The sequence below is a fragment of the Miniopterus natalensis genome, chromosome 10 (assembly GCF_054644295.1).
Source record: "Miniopterus natalensis isolate mMinNat1 chromosome 10, mMinNat1.hap1, whole genome shotgun sequence".
NCBI classification, from domain to species: domain Eukaryota; kingdom Metazoa; phylum Chordata; class Mammalia; order Chiroptera; family Miniopteridae; genus Miniopterus; species Miniopterus natalensis.
In genome coordinates this window covers 3,922,269-3,941,981 of record NC_142090.1, presented here as the reverse complement: position 1 = coordinate 3,941,981, position 19,713 = coordinate 3,922,269, and the positions used below count along the sequence as shown (strand labels likewise).

At 57.2% G+C, this 19,713-nt stretch overlaps 2 protein-coding genes across 4 annotated transcripts; one reads left to right on the top strand and one right to left on the bottom strand.

Annotated features, from left to right (window-relative positions):
- Nucleotides 1-146: 146 nt before the first annotated feature.
- RARRES2 (retinoic acid receptor responder 2) lies at nucleotides 147-3,427 on the bottom strand. 2 transcript variants are annotated; one of them, XM_087821361.1, is made up of 6 exons: nucleotides 3,361-3,427; nucleotides 2,325-2,522; nucleotides 1,981-2,085; nucleotides 979-1,074; nucleotides 401-531; nucleotides 147-262 (listed from the first exon to the last, which is right to left on the bottom strand). In XM_087821361.1, exons 2-5 carry the CDS (start codon nucleotides 2,496-2,498, stop codon nucleotides 412-414), a joined length of 495 nt encoding a protein of 164 aa, XP_087677487.1. In that variant the 5' UTR covers nucleotides 2,499-2,522; nucleotides 3,361-3,427; the 3' UTR covers nucleotides 147-262; nucleotides 401-411. The 2 variants fall into 2 exon arrangements, with proteins under 2 accessions (XP_087677487.1, XP_016051004.2); XM_016195518.2 differs by lacking the exon at nucleotides 3,361-3,427 and having other exon boundaries at nucleotides 401-528; nucleotides 2,325-2,673.
- An 8,854-nt stretch (nucleotides 3,428-12,281) lies between these two features.
- Nucleotides 12,282-17,387, top strand: REPIN1 (replication initiator 1). Of its 2 annotated transcripts, none has more exons than XM_087821359.1 (3): nucleotides 12,282-12,520; nucleotides 13,263-13,389; nucleotides 14,745-17,387. In XM_087821359.1, exons 1-3 carry the CDS (start codon nucleotides 12,482-12,484, stop codon nucleotides 16,472-16,474), a joined length of 1,896 nt encoding a protein of 631 aa, XP_087677485.1. In that variant the 5' UTR covers nucleotides 12,282-12,481; the 3' UTR covers nucleotides 16,475-17,387. The 2 variants fall into 2 exon arrangements, with proteins under 2 accessions (XP_087677485.1, XP_087677486.1); XM_087821360.1 differs by having other exon boundaries at nucleotides 12,455-12,520; nucleotides 13,192-13,389.
- Nucleotides 17,388-19,713: the final 2,326 nt, after the last annotated feature.

Here is a 19,713-nt window from a genome sequence, read left to right as displayed (position 1 = left end):
GGAGCACACGCCAGCCCCTGCCCCTGTTCTGGAGCCCTGCTCCCCCTGGGCTTTGCTTCCTCCTGTGAGTTTCCCAGCCTCGCCTCACTCACCCCTACCAGTCAGCTGAGGAGACGAGAGTGCAGCAAGGGGAGGAGAGATGGCGGTTCTGAGAGCAGTTTTATTAGCTCTGGCATCATGGATGGTCCCCCCCGGGCCCGGGAAGGGAGGGCTGACTTTCACTGGTCGCCTCCCACAGCTGTCCAGAAAGCAAGATGAAATTCTGGAGGAAAGGAAAGAAACATTTGGGGGTGAGGGAGGCTGTTTTGGTCCTGGTCCAGCTTTAGGAGTTCCTCCCTCCCTCCTCCCACAGCCCGGCACCAGCCCTCGCTTCCATCCAGTCCCCCCCAGTGCTGCCTACCGGTCCGTGCCTCAGCCGGAGGCAGGTTTCTGGAGAAAGGCAAATTGTCCTGGGAAGTAGTATCTGTGGGGTCCCTCTCTGGCCTGCTCCACCCTGTGGCACTGGGCCTCCTGGTGCTCCTTGGGCCCCTGCTGGAACCAGCATCGCTCAGGTGGGAGCAGGGCGCTAGAGGGCTGTCTGCCTCTGCCTGGTCCACCTCCTCACTCCTCACCCCTTTTCCCACTCCACCTCTGCTGAAGCCTTGCCTTTTCTCACCCCTCCTCACCCTCCCCACCCCTCCCCACCCCTCCACCCCTCCCCACCCCTCCACCCCTCCTTCCTCACCCCTCCACCCCTCCACCCCTCACTCCTCCTCACCCTCCCCACCCCTCCACCCCTCCTCACTCCTCCACCCTCCACCCCCTCCACACCCTCACCCCTCCACACCCTCACCCTTCCTCACCCTCTCCACCTCTCCACTCCCTGTCCTTCCTCACTCTATCCAGGCTTCTGCCTCTCAACCTCCCCCAAGGCCCAGCTTCTGTGGATCCTACCAGCCGCCTCCCCAACCTCTCTGCTTCTTCCTTGCCCACTCTTACCTGTTGAGCCTGCGTCTCTATGGGGCAGTGGACCATCCGGCCCAGGACTTTAGACTCAGTGTCCAGCTTGATGCAGGCCAGGCATTTTCGCTTTCTCTGGGGGGAGGGGCGTGGGGCCAGGAGAGGAAAGGGGTGAGGGGAGGCCCATGGCCTCATGAGGGTAGAGACTGGGGACTGCCTGCAATGAGGTCCTTTCCCCTGCAGGCTCTAGAGCAAAGGGGCAACGGTCATGCAGACCAGCTGGTTTCAGGCGCAGCACAGCCTTGGACTGGGAAATTTCAGAAGTCAAACTATCCTGCAGTTTTCAAAACTAGAGAACTTGAGTGTGTGTGCGCGTGCACCCGTAGGCAGGAATCCTCCCTGAGTGGGGTATCCCCACCTGACTCCCACCAGATCCAATCTTCTGTCATCTATTATATTTATTTGCATTTTCTTGTCAGAGTTGATTTGAACACAAGGACTCTGGCACAGAAGTTGGAAAACCACTGGGATAAGCTGGTTCCTCCTTTAACAGATGGTGGGAACTGAGGCCGTCAGAGGACCTGCAAAGCCACAGGGCTGCCGCTTGGCAGAGTGGGTCTAGAAACCGGGTGGTTACATACTCAGCCCAGGGATCTCCCCCATAGCAGGTTTTGCCCCCAAGGTGGCTGATTACAGTCAAACCCTGTTATGGATCAGACTAGGCTGGGCCATCTCCACTTGAAGACTCGCAGAAAACGGAATTCACCAGGCCTGGGGCTAGACCAACGCCACACCTGGGGCTTCAGCTATGACCTGGAGCCTGGGAGAGGAACTCGGGTGAAGTTGTCCTCCATCAGAGCAGCCCGCCTCTCGCTCCTGCTCATCCAGGCCCAGGCCACCCACACTGTCACTGCCACAGGCTCCACAGGGGGGTCTCCAACCTCAGGGCTTATAGCAGGATCTCCAGCCAAACCCAGTTACACACACCGGCACCTGAGCCGGTGCCCCATCACCCACGTATTCGTGCGTCGTCTCACTCACCCCATGGGGCTTGACCTTGCACTCAGCCTTCCTCCAGTCCTTCTTCCAGCAGTCCGTCTGCTGCAGGGTAAATTCCAGCCTCACGAAGGTCCCCGCCTGGGAGGGCTGCCCACAGACAGACAGACAGAGGAAGGCCAGCAGCCTGTTGAGCAGGCAGAGCAATTCCTGGATGTGACCTGTCCCTCCTCCCCGCAGCGAAGCAGCACATCCAAGCTGGTGGCTGGGGCAGTGGCCCTTCTCCAGAGATCTGGGTGCTCACAGAACCTAGGCACCTTTGCAGCCACTTCCTGGGTCTCTCGGGGTGCAGCCCTGGCCCCCTCCCTCCCAGGGGTGGGGCTGCTAACCATGTCCATTGCACTGTCCACATTGGTCTTCTGGAAGGCCCACTGCACCCTCGGATGCCTGTGGAATTCCTCCAGGGCCACCTGCAGGCCCTGGTGCTGGGCAGCTGTGAGCTCGGCCCTGCCCAAGCCCACTGTGCCCAGCCACAGGGCCAGCAGGAGCAGCAGCTGCCACATGACTTCACCTCAGTCGCCCTGGTCCTGCAAAGGGTGTGTGTGATCCTCAGCTCTTCATACCAGCCAGGGGAGCCACCACCCCCCTGGCCCTGCACTGGGGTGGCCTAGCAGAGCTCTGGGCAAAGGTGGAGGGGCAGGGCGTGGCCCTTTGCCAAAATTCCCCTGGTATTCCCCTGCCCTTCCCTCTTCCCCACCCTGCCTCCCACTGTTCCTGGATCAAGCTCAGCCCTGGTCTGGCCCTGTCCTGGGTAGGTACTGAGTCGGCTCTTGTCCTTGGACGACAGGGAAACACTCCTGTTGCTCCTCTCTCCCTCCCTGCCCGCCTTTTCTGGCCCCTTCTCTGCCCCCACTGCCCCAGTTGCCCCTAGAGCCCCCCTCAGCTTCCTCTCCCCACCCTGGGGCTACTGGCTCCTAGGTCCCAGCCTCTGGCCCTCATCCCCTCCCCTCAGTATAACTGCAGGGGAAAGACTGGGGCACAGAAAGGAGGCTGAATATTTCTGGAAGGATGTAAACACTTGGAGGGGCCAGAGCAGGGTGGGGACTGAGGATGCTTAACCCTCCCTGTGCTGGGACTGCCTGTCGCCATGGGTCCCACCCCTAAACCAGAGAAGGGGGTCTTGCCTGGGCCCCACCCTTGGCTATCTTCTTCAGGCAGACCCCCCCTCTGTTGCCTTTTTTTCTGGGCCTTCCACACCACCCCTCTCCCAGCCCCAGGGCGTTGCCTTAAAGCAAGGGCTCACGGACAAGTTGACAAGCTTGGCTTTTGGACTGATTCCCTCTGCCTGTCCCTCTCCTCTCCACCCCCCCACCCCCTGCACCCCCCCAGACATCCAGCTGTCCCCAGCCTGCTCTCCCTCCTCACCTTGTCTCTGGTGCCTTGGGGTCTCTTCTAACTTCTCGCAGCGACTTTGCCAGACAGTCAGCCTCTTCCCAGTCCCCCTGCCCCCCTCCCTCCTTCTGTTGGCCCCACCTCCTCCCACTCCCACCTCCTGGGCTCCCTCCAGTCCCCTGGGCCTCCCGAGGCTCCTCCTACCCCGTTAGGACCCGCCTTCCGGGCAGATCGCCCTCCTGAGCCTTTTCTTTCTGTCCCACCCTCCTGCTGACCCAGGTCCTGCCCCCTGTCCCTGACCCTGACCCTGACCCTGACCCTGGCCGCTCACCCAGACAGGGCAGGGGAGCAGGGTGTCCAGGGAGCCGGGGCAGGCATCTTTTTTTGAGATGACGCTGGTGTCTGACAACCTCTACCACCAACACACAAGTCCAGCCTTGATCCTGCATGTCCCATCCTTGGTGGCAGTAGACCCAAGGGTCTCCCCCCTGCAGGTGTTAGGAGGCCGGCAGGACGCTGTGGTGGAATTCACAGGCCAGTGGGGAGTCAGGAAAACAGTGTCCAAATATTGGTTCGACTCCTGCACCCCTGAGTGGATCTGAGCCAGCTCTGGGGCCTCGCCTGGCAGTAACCCGGGGGACTGTTCCTCTGCCTCCAGGCCCTGTCCTAGTGACCGGACATAGAGGACGGCATTGAACTTCTAGCCCCGGAACTCCTGCTTCCGTCTCTGCAGGGTGGGTCACACACCCTGCCCTCGGGGTTGTCCTGAGGAGGAAATGAGGACATATATGGAAAGTGGCTGCTAGTGTTCTGGGTGCCAAGTGGGGTCAGAGACCGAGAGCGACATTAGCACGGGGACTTTGATTCCATCCGCCTGCTTTCGTTTGGCCCATTGCCCCCACCTGAGCGCACTTGCATGCGGGAAAGCCTCTCTCTGGTCTCCGGCAGCGGTGGAGGCTGGGATGTTCCCCCGAGGTCCCCAGCCTCACCCCTGGCTCCCTTGCACCTGGCGCCTTCTGGTCCCGAGCCCCCTCAGGGTTCAGAGGGTGAGTCTCTTGCTCCCACGGGTCCCCCTGCCCCTGTAGGAACTCTGCTCAGTCACCACCGTGCCTTATGCACCATCTCCTAAAACATGTCGTGTGTCTCATCCTCCGTGTCTCCTCTTCCATCGACTTTCTCCTTGTGAACTTATAGCTTTTTATTTTTAAAAAAAGGTTTTTATTGATTTTAGAGAGAGAGGAAGGGAGAGGGAGAGAGAGAGAAACATCAATGATGAGAGCCATTGATCGGCTGCCTCCTGCACGCCCCCTGCTGGGGATCGAGCCTGAAACCCGGGCATGTGCCCTGACCGGGAATCGAACTGGGATCTCCTGGATCCTAGGTCGATGCTCAACTGCTGAGCCACGCTGGCCGGGCAAATCATAAGATTTTATCTTCTCTAACCAAGGACACTTAAGAGCAAATGGTTTACACATTGCAGACCTTCCTGGGACAGAATGGCCTAGGTAGGTCCTGGTCCCTTTTTTGTTGTTGTTAATCCTTACTCAAGGATTTTTAAAATATTTTTAATATTTATTTACTTATTTATCTTAGAGAGTATTGTGGGGGGAGAAGAAGAGAGAGAGAAACATTGATGTGAGAGAGACACGTCGATTGATTGCCTCCTGCACGCACCCCAAGAGAGGCTGGGGAATCGAACCTGCAACCCAGGTACGTACCCTTGACCATGAATCGAACCTGAGACCCTTCCGTCCATGGGCCGATGCTCTGATCACTGAGTCACACTGGCCAGGGCTTGATGACAATCTTTAAAAATGAAACTAACCAGAAGAAAACCCCTGACCCCTCTATACCCACATTTTAAAAAAAAATCAATTTTAGAAAGAGGAAGGGAGAGAGAGAGAGAGAAAAAAAACCATTGATTGGTTGATGCTGCTCCAACCCACTGAGCCACACCTGCCCGGGCTCTATAAGCACATTTTGATGAATCCACATATTGAAAGACACACCTGAAAAGCTAATAACTATTCTGTTATAAGACAATCCCCTGAGACCTCCCCTAGGATTTCAGCTGGCCAAAGAAAGAGAAAAAGCCTCAAGACAAAGGACCCACGGCAGCTCTGGCTGGAGCACACCCACGCCTTGTATCTCTGCTGTTTTTCTCCTAAACTCTAAGGGACCCCAGGAGACTTGCAACCAGGGGAGCAGTGGGCAGCGGGAACTCATTCCAGGCTCACCCCCTGAACCTGTCTCCAAGGCCCCCTGTTCCTCTGACTTCCCAGTGAGCTCATTTCTTTTAGTGTGACTTCTCTTTCTAGAGGGCCAAAGCACCCTGCCTAGGCTCTCTCCTGTTGCTTCTCTATCTTAAGCCCTTCCTTTGAGTCACTATCCCCAGCTTTAATAAACATACTCTCAAAATCACCTACACTGGTGTCGTGAAATCTTTCCTACATGCGGCCAAGAACCCACCACTACAGGGGGACCCAAGGCAGACCCGCTCCGGGCCCAAACCCCATCTTAACGATAACATAACATACAATTAACATTTTAAAACTTGTAATGACTCTTTCAAGGAAATTCAGGAAACTAATCAGAGAAACGTGCACATTTGTTAAGTACATTTTAAAAGTCGCTTTCATGAGTAAAAAATATTGTCCCCAAATCAAAGCGACCAGGAGGCAAATAACAAAGCTGAGAGTCGGGCAGATCCCCTACGAGCTCATCAGGCCTCACTCAAGGACCTATCACTAGGTGGAGACAGTGAGCATGACCTAGGTTCTTAAACTTCAGAGTCCCCTATTTTTTTCCAATTATAAGTCTGTGGAATCATTTTTCTTACATACTTGTGGTTGCCTGCGATCACTTTTTTGGTTCCTGATTTAACCCTAAGAACTTCTCTTAACTCCGTCTGACCCATAAATCATGCCAATTTGTTGCAGCGGTTTTATACCCGGATGCGTGTTCATCAGAACTGAAAACCGACACAGGCCCCGATGATGAGTGGCATCTCAGCCAGCGGGAGAAGGCGCTGAGGGCAGTTTAGATGCTGGGAAATGAAATACTTTTCAAGCTTTTAAAAAAATTAATTTTAGCCTAGCTGGGCGTGGCTCAGCGGTTGAGCGTCGACCTAGGATCCAGGGGATCGGGGTTCGATTCCCGGTCAGGGCACAGGCCCGGGTTGTGGGCTCGATCCCCAGCAGGGGGCGTGCAGGAGGCAGCCGATCAATGACTCTCATCATTGATGTTTCTCTCTCCCTCTCCTTTCCTCTCTCTGAAATCAATAAAGATATATTTTTTAAAAAAATTAATTTTATTTAGTATATTATGTGTTAAATGTAGAAATTTAACAGACTGTTACTATGTAGTCAACATGCTACATTGTTGTGATTTCAAATAACATCCACAAAACAAACCTTAAATCCTGTTAAGAGGAAACTCAAGTTCTTAAGAGTGAAGGCTGCCCTGGCCGGTGGGGTTAGAGCATCTGCTCTTGCCCTGGAGGGTCGTGGGTTTGATTCCCAGTCAAGGGCAAGTACCTGGGTTGCAGGTTTGATCCCCTGCCCCAGTCCAGGCACATGAGGGAGGCAACCAATTAATGTTTCTCTCTCTCTCCCTCCCTCCCTTCCGCTCTCTCTAAAAATCCATGGAAAAAATATCCTTTGGTGATGATTAACAAACTCTGAAGGCACCACATTTAACTGTGACCCCAAATTCAGTCTCGAAACCTGTTAGGAGGCTCCGAGTTGAAGCCAGGTTTACACTTGGATTCCTCCAAGCCACCACGTGGCTTCACTGGAGAGGAATCTGGGTAGGAAGGAGCCCAGGGCGGAGGCAGCGTTTCTGTTGTTGGTGAACACGGGCAGATGGTTTTCCCAAACAGCAGCACACGCCACTCACAGGAAACAAAACACTTGAAAACACACCTGCTTCTGCTAAACTGCAAAGACTGTGGAGATTCTGTTTAGAATTTCCTTGTCTTTCCAAATCGAGGTTGGCAGTCAGCGGATTTTAAATCAGGACTGGATACACCCTGGCTCCTAACTCCGTCTTTGCAATTAATTTGAGGAAGGTAGAATCTGATCCCAGCCCGGAGTAGAGCAAGACACAGCTTTGTAATAATAGATGGGGTTTGCCCTTGAAAGGGTAGATTGGAGATCTGTAGATTGCTAGGTAAAGTCAAGCACTTTCTTTCCCGGCTGAGACACCAAGAGGATTTGGTCCAGCATTTCCTGGCAATGTCTGGTCCTAAGACCAAATCACCTCGGGGTGGCAAACGTGGTTGCCAGGGAGGGGAACACCCTCCCCCCCCAGGAGCCACAGGCTCCCTAACGGGCCCTGCATTTCTGTTAATCTGAAATAATGTTCCAGATAGAAGAGTATGTTTAAGGCACTGCCTCCAACAATGAGTCCTTCAAGTCCCTCAAATACGAGAGTACAGACTCCAAGTTTCCTTCTTTTTCTTTTTTAAAAAAATCCTCACCCAAGGATATGTTTTTATTGATTTTTAGAGAGAGAGAGAGAAACATCGACGGGTTGCCTCCCCTATGCGCCCTGACCGGGAATTGAACCCACCACCTTTGGTGTGCGAGACAAAGCTCCAACCAACTGAGCCACCCGGCCAGGGCGAGACTCAAGTTTTCTCTTGAGTTCCTCTCACATACAGACTTGAATTTTTCTGTAAGAAAAAGCGGTATTTCCTCTCCCTAAAATTTCTGCGGGGTCCTAGCACCGGCTCAGGCGGCAGCCAAGGGGGGCCATGTGAGGCTGGCTGGCGAACAGCCGGCTGGGCGGCTGCCGGGGCCGCTCCGGGGGGCTCGTGGAATCCGCTCACCCCAGGGGCCGGGCTCCTTACAGTTCCTCACTCACTTGGCCCGCAAAACACTTACCGAGTACACACCACGGCCGGACACCTTTCTAGGGGCCGGTTAAAAAGGCAGACAGGACAACCCCCCGCCTCGTGGTAGGTAAGCGGACGAAAGCCATCTAGCCGAATACATGCCTAACCGATTTCGAGTAGGTGGAAAGCGCTATGCAGAGCAGTAAGACCAAGCGGGGGGCTTGACGGTGACGGGGCAGGAGTGGGTGGCCGGCTTGTCCAAGCCCTGTCTGCGGAACCTGTGGCGATGGCCTTATATGGCACAAAGGGACGGCCGATGGGATTAAGCTAAGAATTTGGGGATGGGGAGATTATGTTGGGGAGACAGAATTTAAAAACAAAATCTGCCCACCCGGGAAAGCTCCGCGCAGAGGTAGAGAAAGGGGACAGTTTTATTATTTAATAAGCATCAGGGCAGAATGAGACGCCCATGACGGGCGACCGCAAAGACCTGGAGGACCCTGAGCTGCTCCACAGCTCAGGTGCGAGGACTCGACCACGTGTCACACAGAGTTCACCCTAGACTCACCTGGAAACAGGGCAGCCACCTGCGCTCGAGGATTGCCTTCACCCAGAGGAAAAGCACACTTCTCGTATCTTTACCACCGGAGGTAGTTTGGCAGCTTGGAGCCAGGTGTCCACCCAGGTTAGGCCCCCAGCCTCCCCTGGGCACTGGGAGACCGGGCCCCATCTCCCTAGATATTTACATTTCAAAGAGATGGCTCCAGGGTCCCCGTCTTACTCACACAGGCATCTCAAAGAGAGAGGAAAATTCACAGTAAGCTTTCTAAGGAAAGGGTGGTGGTTGTGGGGAAAGTCTCTCCCTTTCTAAAAGGACCAGGGAGAACGCAAACTTCTCTTTCTTAGTTTTAATTTGTATTTGCCCTTACAACTGACCCGGGTTATCTGGGTGGCCCTGGATGTAATCACGACGGTCCTGATAAGAGGGCGGCGGCGAGACATACGACCACGGCCGAGACCGAAGGCTATGTGACCAGCCCTAGCTGGCGTGGCTCAGTGGTCAGAGTGTCGTCGGGTGCACAGAAGGACCCCGGGTTCGATTCCCGGTCAAGGGCACATATACGGGTTGCAGGTTCGACCCCTGCGTTGGGAGGCAACCAATCGAGGTGTCTCTCTCACATCAATGTTTCTCTCTCTCCTCTCTCCCCCCCCCACTCTCTTTGAAAATCAATGGGGAAAATGTCCTAACATGAGGATTAAGAAACAAGGCGATGCAGCTCTAAAGGCTGGAAGAGGCAGGGAAACAGTCTCCCTCGGGGCCTTAGGGCCTCCGGAGGGAGAGGGGCCCTGAGGACACGTTGATTTCTGCCCAGTGAAGCTGACTGACCTCTGAAACTGCAGGGGAATCAATGTGTGTCGTCTTAAGCGACCACGTTTGTGGCAATGTGTTACAGCAGCCACGGGACGAGTAGGTGAGTATACAGGTGGCAGGTGCATGTTTTGAGGAGACGATACTTGGGCTCTGAACCGAATAAAGCCAAAGGCTGACCGTATATAAAGCTCTGAAGAAAGAGCATCCTAGGCAGACAGAACTGCAACCCCAAAGGCCCTGAGGGCCATGAGCTGTTGTGGCTGGGGCAGGGCGTCCAGCAGAACCCCGACGACAGGGAGCCAGAGAGCCAGGCACGGTCAGTCCAGACAGAGCCCTAGAGGCTGTGGCAGGGGTTTGCAAAGGTTTCAAATTGTGACAGAAGCCACCTGATCTATGTTTAAAAGGGTTAATCTTATTCGGGAGGCCAGGCTCCAGGGGGCTGTGCGGGGCCAGGTGGGAGCAGTGGCCGGCCACGGGGAGAGGTGAGAAGTGGTGAGCAGGCCTCACAGCCCTGGTGCCCACACAGGGAACCTGAGACGGCTGCCTGGTTCCCTTCTGGCCAATCACGTTCTTTGTCTTTTAGAAAAAAACCCCGCACCCCTGGAACTAGATATGCAGCGGCAGAGTGTCCGGTGCCGCAGAGTTACGGGTGACATCTGATCCCAGCCTAGGGCTGCTCTTACAGGGTCCGTCCTGGCCAGGCACTCGGCACGTGTTGTGCCTTTAAGGATATTTTTAGAGCTGCAGCAGTAGGAGCCGCTGATCTTTTCCTGGAGTTTCCACATGACCCAGCAAGACTGCGCTCACCTGAGATGCCAGCCTGGGGCAGTGAGGGCCTCGCTCAGGGCGGGCCTTGGTGGCTGTCTCTCCAGGTCCCTATGCTGAGAGGGCTCACGGGTGGAGGGCGGTGTGAGCACCCACAAGCGACGGTGCCAGTGTGAGGCCCTCCCAGGGGACGTGGCCTCCACCACGGTGAGCGTGGTGTGTGCTCTCCGCCTCCTTCCCACACTCCCCGCAAACACATGGAAGAAGCTCGGGGAGTCCCCCGCTCTGCCTTCAGGATGCCATCTGCTGCAGGAGTTAACAATGCAGTCAGTTCCGCTAGAATGGAGTTTTCCTCTCTTCTCTCTGTTCCCTAGTCTCCTCCAGGTTTTCAACAGCCACCCATTCAGAAGTTGTCAACAAGCATTTGGTTTTATTTCACTTTTAAGTTCTAGAGAGGCCGCCACCCCTAAACCAGGGTTGTAAGGCGCTGTGGGAAAACAGCACGGACCATTTCTGCCTGGCTCACCATCAGGCCAGGACCTGGCACGGTGGCAGATGGTGGACGCTGGTTAAATATTTGTTGGATGTACAAGCGGGGACTGGAACAGTCTGTCTCCAAGAGGTGGATGGAGTATTTCCTTTTGCGGATACAGGGCTGCTTCTTTTATTATTTTATTATTATTTTGTTAATCCTCACACGAGGATATTCTTTCCATTGCTCTTTAGATAGAGCAGAAGGGAGGGAAGGGGGAGAGAGAAATATCGATGTGAGAGAGACACACTGACTGGCTGCCTCCTGCACATGCCGACCCAGGTATGTGCCCTTGACAGGGACTTGAACCAGAGACCCTTGGGCGAGAGGGTGGACACTCTTAACCACTGAGCCACACCGGCCAGGGCAGGGCTGCTTCTAAACAAGACTTGGGCATCTTCATAGAGGGTCTCTGGAGACATAAAAGGTGAATCTATAATGTCATAAAAAACCAAAAATTTGAACAATTTACCTGTGCATAGCCTGCCATTAAGAATAGTGTTATAAAAGAATCCGTAACACAAAGCAGGGAAATTCATAGTAGCGTTAAGTGAAAAGGGCAGAATCCATCTTTGCACAGCAGTATCCCAGTTATGACCAATATCCATAGATAAGCGTAGAAAACACACACCAGAGGACACATACCAAAATATTAAATGGAATTCACTTTAGGAGGTAAAAGTAGGAGAGATTTTTTTTTTTATGTCCTATTTCCTACTTATGAAATAGATTTAAAAAGCGTTTTTAGAATCTTTGTACGGTTAGAAAATGGCCTTTGTTGGGAAGCATAAAAGCACATGAACACTACCAGCCTGGAAACCCCAGGGAGAGTTTCGCCGGGACGGCCAAGGCCACCTGCTCGCGGCTGAGTCCCGGCCCGGCTCGCACCTGCCCGCGCCCAGCCGAGCGTCTCCCAGCCCCAGGCCCCGGCGCCAGCGCGGCCCCGCCCGCAGGAGCCGCGCTCTGCTGATTTCTGGACCCGACGGCGTTCCCTTGGCGATCGGGCCTCTTCGTCTCCGCTTCTGCTCCAACCAGAAGCCAGACTCTGGCGCCCGGCGCGCCGCCCTCGGCCCGCGGATGCCAGCGCGGCTCAGACCGCGTGGCACCGAGACTCCGCAGCTCGGCCAAGGTCAAGGTGGCCGGAGCGTGCAGGGCGAGGCCCGGGGGTGGCGCGGGGGCGGGAGCGCCCTCTCCCAAGGCTCGGGGGAGCTTGGAGACTGTAGAAAGCCCAGGAGGCTGGGTCTGGCCGAGTGACAAGCCTGGCCACTCGGTCCCCCAGGGACGCGCGTCCTCCATAGGGACAAAGGGTCGGGAAACTTGAGCCCGGCCGGTTCTGGAAAAAGCGAGGCTGTGGTCTCCATGGCAACGGAGTCGGGCCCTCGGCGGCCTCCCCCTGCCCGGCCCGCGAGGGGGCGCTGGGAGCGGCGAGGGACCCAGCTCCGTGGGCACCGCTGCCAGGCGCGCCCCGCCCTCTGGCCGCAGCCGCCGGCCGGAGCCCGGGACTGACCCTCGGCAGCTTCTGTAGTCACGTGGCGCTGGGAACCGGCGGGGGGGGCTGGGCACGGGCCTGGCAGTGGTGAACTCGAACCTGCTGCTGTCGCCGCGGCTGGGGCGGGGAGCGCGGGGCAGGCGCCCGCTCGCCGGCCTCATGGACGCGCCACGCGCCTCCGCGCACCCCGCCGGAGAGGTTCGTCCTGGGCAGGGCGCGGGGCTCCACGCGGGCCCGCGGCGGGGGCGGCCCGTCCCGCCGAGCGCGTGACCGTGTGCGCACTGTGTGTGGGGGGGGGCACAAGCCGACCGAAGTGGGGGGAGACCCTGCGCACCTGCGCACAGGCTCCCTGGGGCGCGCTCTGCGCGGGGACCCGAAAGGGCCCACTAGGGGGGTGCGGGCGCACGGGGTGGGGTGGGGGTGGGGGGCACGCGCGGACACAAAAGGGGGGTGTGGGGACTCCGCGACCCTTTGCCTTCCAGGACGCGCCAGGGGCTCTGACGGGGCCCTGGCACCCTAGCTCGCCTGCGCAGCCCCTGGGAAACGGGCCTGGAATGCCTGGGGGGGGGGGGGAGGGGGAGGGGAGCCAGCGGGGATTCCAGAGTTGCTGCCACGGTCCGGCCTTTGGCCATCAGCGTGGAGCATTCCTGCTGTGACCTTACCAGTGGAGGAAGTGACCCCAGAACGCAGCCCTGCGTTTCCTTGGTGCAGGGGACACATTTATTTATTCATGTAATAGCTGTTAAGGTCACTTTGCCGGCCTGGTGTGGGGCTTGGGTGGGGGAAGGGTTGTGGCTGGCGAGGACACAAAGATGACTGCCCTGGCAGAGCGCAGAGCCTCACGCCTGTTTTCTCTCCCCTCCCCGCAGGTAAGGCTGGCCTCTCTGCAGTCGGAGGCCTGAGCTCTGCCATGGGGGTAGGGGTGTCCTTACTCCTGCAGTTTTCTCTGACCTCTGGGGGCTACCAGAGTGTGGGCCGAAGCAGGCGCTACAGCCGCCGAAGTATCCCCAGGAGCATCTCCAGCAGCAGCTGGAAGAAGCCTCATCTCCAGCTCCACAGCCTCCAGGGTAGAGTCAGGCCTTCTTTGTTGGGTTCCCAGTCCATCCCACAGCCCCAGCGCTCAGGCCTCCCCATCCGGGGAAGGAAGGTGCCTGTGGGTGGGGGAAGGATCCCATTCTCATGTCCTGGAGCCTTCTCTGCGCTGCGCTCAGTCTGGCGGTTGGGGATGAGTCACATCTGATCCTCAGAGGAGTGCAGACTCTAGGGAGTTCAAGAGGATGTGTCTGGAGCTTTTGAACAGGGAGTGAGGGTCCCTTAGGGGTCTAATCACCACCCCATACTTTAGTGGGTGTAGGAGGCTCTCCTGCAGGAATCTGGGCTCCCTGGCACTTTGGAGTTGCTGAACGTGGGGCAGCCCCTGGCAGGGCTGGGGCAGGACCAGACAAGGGGACAGACAAAAATCTCCTTTCCTCTCCTCTTGCCCCAATAATCCCTTCCAACCCGAGGGAGGGCCTCGGGCCCCCGAGGGCAGCAGGCTGTGGGTGTTCCTTGGATTTGGGAGAGTTTTCCTTCCTTCGATGTCCTCACCACGCGTGTGTGGGTGGAGGGGGGGCAGGCCTGCAGAATGTGGACACAGTCCGGACAGGCGGTGGCCTGGCCTTGTGCTGGGAGTAGCATCCAGCTCCCCTCCTGTTCCCAGCGGGCTGTTCTCACTCTATCTCCTGGCTTCCACCCTGAGAGACTGAGTCGGGGAGGCTGAGAAGGCCTCCGAGTGCTGCGATTAACATCAGGGAGGAGGAGATAACAGGAGTGAAAGGCTACAGAAATTTCTGTGAGAGCCTCACAAACCCAGGTTTTAAGAGGAAAGCACACTGGCCTGGCAGTTTAGAACATCTGCCCCCTCGTCCTGGTTCTGTTGTTGGTTTGCTGTGTCTCCCCCCGGCCAGTCCTGTCACCTTTTATGCTTCACGGTTCCTTTGTCTATCAAACAGGGAGCGTAATGTTTGCTCCTCCAGCCCCAGAGTTGCGGTGAAGCTCAGTTGTGGCAACAGGAAGTCGCAGGGCCAGGAGAGGGCGGCAGGACTGAGCGTGGAAAGAGCATGAAGCAGGGCAGGGAGAGGTGATTCGTTTTCTGGCGAGGCAGGGATGTTTGTGGAGCCAACACTGGAGTGTTTACTCCATGCCAGACAGGTGGCAGCAATAGGGGGGTTCCAGGAAGTGTCAGGGTCGTTAAAGGCTCATGACAAATATACTTGCAATGTGTCTAGAAGCCCAAGATTGAACTAATATAGGATGTAGAAGCGTAGCCGAGATTCAAGGGCTCTAGGAGTCCAGCCGGCGAGCTCCTGGGGGGGGGGGACAGCAAGGGAGGAAGGGGTGGGCCCAGTGGCCCTCTAGCCTGACTGTGCTTTTCCACCCACAGCTGAGGAAGGACCGATGCTGGAACGACGCTGCAGGGGCCCCCTGGCCATGGGCCCAGTCCAGCCCCAGCTCCTCTCTGGGCCCTCCCAGGAGTCGCCCCAGACCCTGGGGAAGGAGCCCCGCGGGCTGAGGTTACAAGGCACCTCGGTGGCCCAGTCGGGCAGCCAAGCCGCAGGTCGGGTCCATCGCTGTGCCCACTGTCGAAGGCACTTCCCGGGCCGGGTGGCCTTGTGGCTTCATGCCCGACGTTGCCAGGCCCGGCTGCCCCTGGCCTGCCCGGAGTGCGGCCGTCGCTTCCGACACGCCCCTTTCTTGGCGCTGCACTGCCAGGTCCATGCGGCCGCCACCCCGGGCCTGGGCTTCGCCTGCCACCTCTGCAGGCAGAGCTTCCGAGGCTGGGTGGCCCTGGTTCTGCATCTGCGGGCCCACTCGGCTGCCAGGCGGCCCATCGCCTGTCCTGAATGTGAGAGACGCTTCTGGCGGCAAAAGCAGCTTCGAGGGCACGTGCGGAGGTGCCACCCCCCTGCCCCCGAGGCCCGGCCCTTCATATGCGGCAACTGCGGCAGGAGCTTTGCCCAGTGGGACCAGCTAGTTGCGCATAAGCGGGTTCACGTAGCCGAGGCCCTGGAGGAGGCAGCGGCCAAGGCTCTGGGGCCCCGGCCCCGGGGCCGCCCGGCGGTGACCGCGCCGCGGCCGGGCGGGGACGCGGTGGACCGGCCCTTCCAGTGCGCCTGCTGCGGGAAGCGCTTCCGCCACAAACCCAACCTGATCGCGCACCGCCGCGTGCACACGGGCGAGCGGCCGCACCAGTGCCCCGAGTGCGGGAAGCGCTTCACCAACAAGCCCTACCTGACGTCGCACCGGCGCATCCACACCGGCGAGAAGCCCTACCCGTGCACCGAGTGCGGGCGCCGCTTCCGCCACAAGCCCAACCTGCTGTCTCACAGCAAGATCCACAAGCGATCCGAGGGGGCCGCCCCGAGCGCCCCCGGCTCAGGGAGCCCCCCGCTTTCAGCCGCGCCCCCGGAGGCCTCGGCAGAGCCCACGCCAGAGGCCCCGCTGAGACCTGCCCGGGAGCCTGCCCCCGAGCCTCCGCTGGAGGCCCCCCGAGAGGCCCCCCGGGACCAGGCGGCAGCCCCCCCAACTCTCTACGGCTGCGATGACTGCGGGAGGAGCTTCCGGCTGGAGCGCTTCCTGCGGGCGCACCAGCGGCAGCACACGGGCGAGCGGCCCTTCGCCTGCGCCGAGTGCGGGAAGAACTTCGGCAAGAAGACCCACCTGGTGGCGCACTCGCGGGTCCACTCTGGGGAGCGGCCGTTCGCCTGCGAGGAGTGCGGGCGCCGCTTCTCCCAGGGCAGCCACCTGGCGGCGCACCGGCGCGACCACGCGCCCGAGCGGCCCTTCGTCTGCCCCGACTGCGGCAAGGCCTTCCGCCACAAGCCCTACCTGGCGGCGCACCGGCGCATCCACACGGGCGAGAAGCCCTACGCCTGCCCCGACTGCGGCAAGGCCTTCAGCCAGAAGTCCAACCTGGTGTCCCACCGGCGCATCCACACGGGCGAGCGCCCCTACGCCTGCCCCGACTGCGACCGCAGCTTCAGCCAGAAGTCCAACCTCATCACCCACCGCAAGAGCCACATCCGCGACGGCGCCTTCTGCTGCGCCATCTGCGGCCAGACCTTTGACGACGAGGACAAGCTCCTGGCCCATCAGAAGAAGCACGACGTCTGAGGGCAGGGGCGCCGTTGGCGTGGAGCGATGCAGCGGGGCCATGGGGGGGCCTGTGCTGTGCTGGAGCAGCAGGGGCTGGAGAGGCGGGGAGCGAGGGGACGTTGGAGAGGGAGGCCCCCCTTCCCCCCCAGGCCAGGAAACCCACTGCAGAGCACAGGGACCCGCCTCCAGCTGGCGTTTGCTAAGGTTCAGTCCTCACTGTCCTGTGCCCTGGAAAAGTAGCAATAGCACCTGGACCTGCCCCTTAGTGTCTGTCTTCTGCTGGAGGGGCCACCGGTGGACAGGATGACCCTTCCCTGGTGTTAACGCCTTAAAGTCCCAGTCTTTTATTATGAGCTCCTTAGCTCTGTGTTGTTTTTTTTCCCAAGTAGATGTGGTACAGTCCTTAGAAAGGAGCAAAGCGGACCAGCTGGATCCACCTGGGAGAACCTGCTGGCCTTGTTAGGCAGCCCTGGGAGGTGAAGCCGAGCTGCTCTGACCTGTCCCACCCCATCCCTCCTGCCTGCCCCTGCACTGGCACCCAGACTTGGAGAGGCCGCTCTTGTGTGAACGCCCCAACCCTCCTCACACCTTCCAGAACCCCACAGGTTGTGGAAGGACTGCCCCACCTGACCCACTGACAGCAGAGGCTCAGCTGATGGGAAGATGGGGTGAGTTTCCTTTTCAGCACTTCTAGTGTCCGGATGCTCCAGCCTCTGCTTGCGCACTTAGGTGACAGGGAGTCCCCACCTCCCAAGGCCCCGGTTCTATTGTAGGATAATTCTAATTGTTAGAAGTTCCTCCTTATAATGAATGAAATCTGCTTTCCTATCATTTCTACCTATTGGGCCTTGTTTTGTTCTCTGGAACTAAACAGAACTACCACTTACCCTTCTTTTCAAACTAGAGAATAAAGATTTGGTTTTAGAACTGGCGGCTGAGATGAGAAGTGTTCCTTTCTCCCGGAGCTGTGGCTTTGGAGGGAGGAGGGAGCGGCTTGCTCTGCTCCGAGGAAGGGGGTGCTGGGCTGGAGGGGGGCTTGGTAACAGGCTAAATGCCCTGCCTTGAGCCCCTCTGTCCCTGCTTCCAGTTCTTCCCCAGGGAAGGCCAGGCACATTCAGCTAGTGGGGCTAGTTCTCGAGGGGTTCAGCCTCCTGTGGGGCCCGGTCAGGCTTGTTGGGTGCCAGCTATCAGGGGGAAAAGTTATGATTTGTGGTGCCTCCCTGGCTGGCCTGCCTCCGTGCCCCACATCTGTTACTGTGGATGCTTCCTGGCACTGTTGTTTCATGCAAATATGATTGCCTGTTTTTGACCAGTATCCATAGGCCCTTTTCCTGCCAGTCTTAATGATTTCTGCACAGGTCACCGACACCTGGCAAAGACGGGTGCATTATAATGACAGCCACAGCTTGTCTGTGTGAGTGCCACCTTGCAAAGAAGCGTTCCTAAATTATCTCACGTAGTCCTGGTGCCGAAGGTGCTCTTCTTTTACTGACGAATGCACTCGCTCAAGGTCACATAACTGGCGATTGATTGCCAGGGGTTAGTGTGACTCCTGGAACCTGTGCTTTGACCACCGCCATGGAGTGCGCTGCTGTGTGAAGGTAAGTATTCAGTGCCTACTGTGTGCTTGATGTCGGGAGGGACGTGGAGAGTTTACAAAGATAAGCCCCCATCCTTTCCCTTAGGAGGCCTGTCTGGGGTGCACATACATGTGTAGACAAGTAATGAGAGAGATGGACGGGCATGTGTGGGGCTCCCAGGGTGTAGGAAGGAAGCAGGCAGCTTCCAGGCTTCATACTGGCATATGGGGGGTTATGGGGCCACTTAAAAGCCTGCGTAGTTGATGGCAAATTGGCTTTCAGAGCCTGGGGGCATTGCATCTAGAAAGCCTCACTTAAATGTGTCTAAGGGAGCTGAGGGCTTCAAGGGAAGGGAGCAGTATGTTATGGGGGGGGTATCAGCAAATTAGATAGATGTTGAGGTGATGGTCAGGGAGCAGGAGACAAGTCCTTGGGCACCTAGGGTTACTATTTGTGGGGGGTGTCAGAGAAAAAGATGAGAGAGAGGGAATCTGACCAGGGGTCCTGACTTTTTGAAAAGTCGCCTTTAAAGGAAACGCCTGGTGTGTGGGGGAGGTAGGCGTTGAGTGTCCTCTCCCGCTATGCTGTCCACTGCTTTTGGTTAGAGATGTTGGGGGGGGGCAAGGGTCAGGGAACGCCACAGAAGTGGCCTTGAGGGGGCTGGTAAGGCAGGACCAAGAGAACTTGTCCATAGTTCCTGAGTCCCGTGGGGAGCCAGAGGGTCCCAAGCTGTCTCGAAGGAGGAATTGCCTGGGTTGGATGGGTCAATGCTCTGCTGACAGGAGCTGCCCTTCTGTTCTGAAGAGCCCTGGGCTTTTTTTTTTCTTTTCCTTTTCTGCAATTACAGAAGAATTCAATTATCTTGTCGAAATTAAACAATGCAGATATACTTAGATGTATTTTTTAATGTGGAAGTCTTTCATTCCCTCCCCTCCACCCTCCATATCGTTTCTCGAGGTAGGGAATTGAAGGGCATGTCTTTGCAGAACTTTTTTCTGTGCATTTACAGATATGTATATATAGCCTCCCCCTTTTTTACTTTATGGAAATAGGACCCCAGTTATGCTTCATTCTTTCTACCCTTGAGATAATATTGGTCATGAAATGTCAATTTGGAGGAAGTCTCTCATTCTGCAGAGGAGGCAACAGGCCCAGCGAGTGACAGTGGCTTTCCCACTTGAAGCCAGTAGCAGATCTGGAACTAGAACATTAATTCACAGCCTTTGCTAGGTAATCTAGAAAATAAAGAGATGAATGAGACTCTAAATTAGAGCCTTTAAAAACTATATATATGTCTTTATTAATTTCAGGGAGAGGAAGGGAGGGAGGGAGGGAGGGAGGGAGAGAGAGAGAGAGAGAGAAACATCAATGATGAGAGTCATCAAAGGCTGCCTCCTGCATGCCCCCTGCTGGGGCTCTAGCCTGTTACTGGGGCATGTCCTCCGACCCGGAATGGAACCCTGATCTCCTGTATCATAGGTTGATGCTCAACCGCCGAGCGGCCCCGGCGGGGCTGATGGCTTAGCGATGCCTGCCTTCTGTGTAGGGTTACTTTACAAATGCTTCTACAGTCAATAGAACCGATTAGGGTCCCGCAAAAACCCAGTAAGGTGTGTCTGCAACTCTTTTACAGATGAGTAAGTCACAGTCCAGAGACACAAAAGTGTCCTTTGGAAA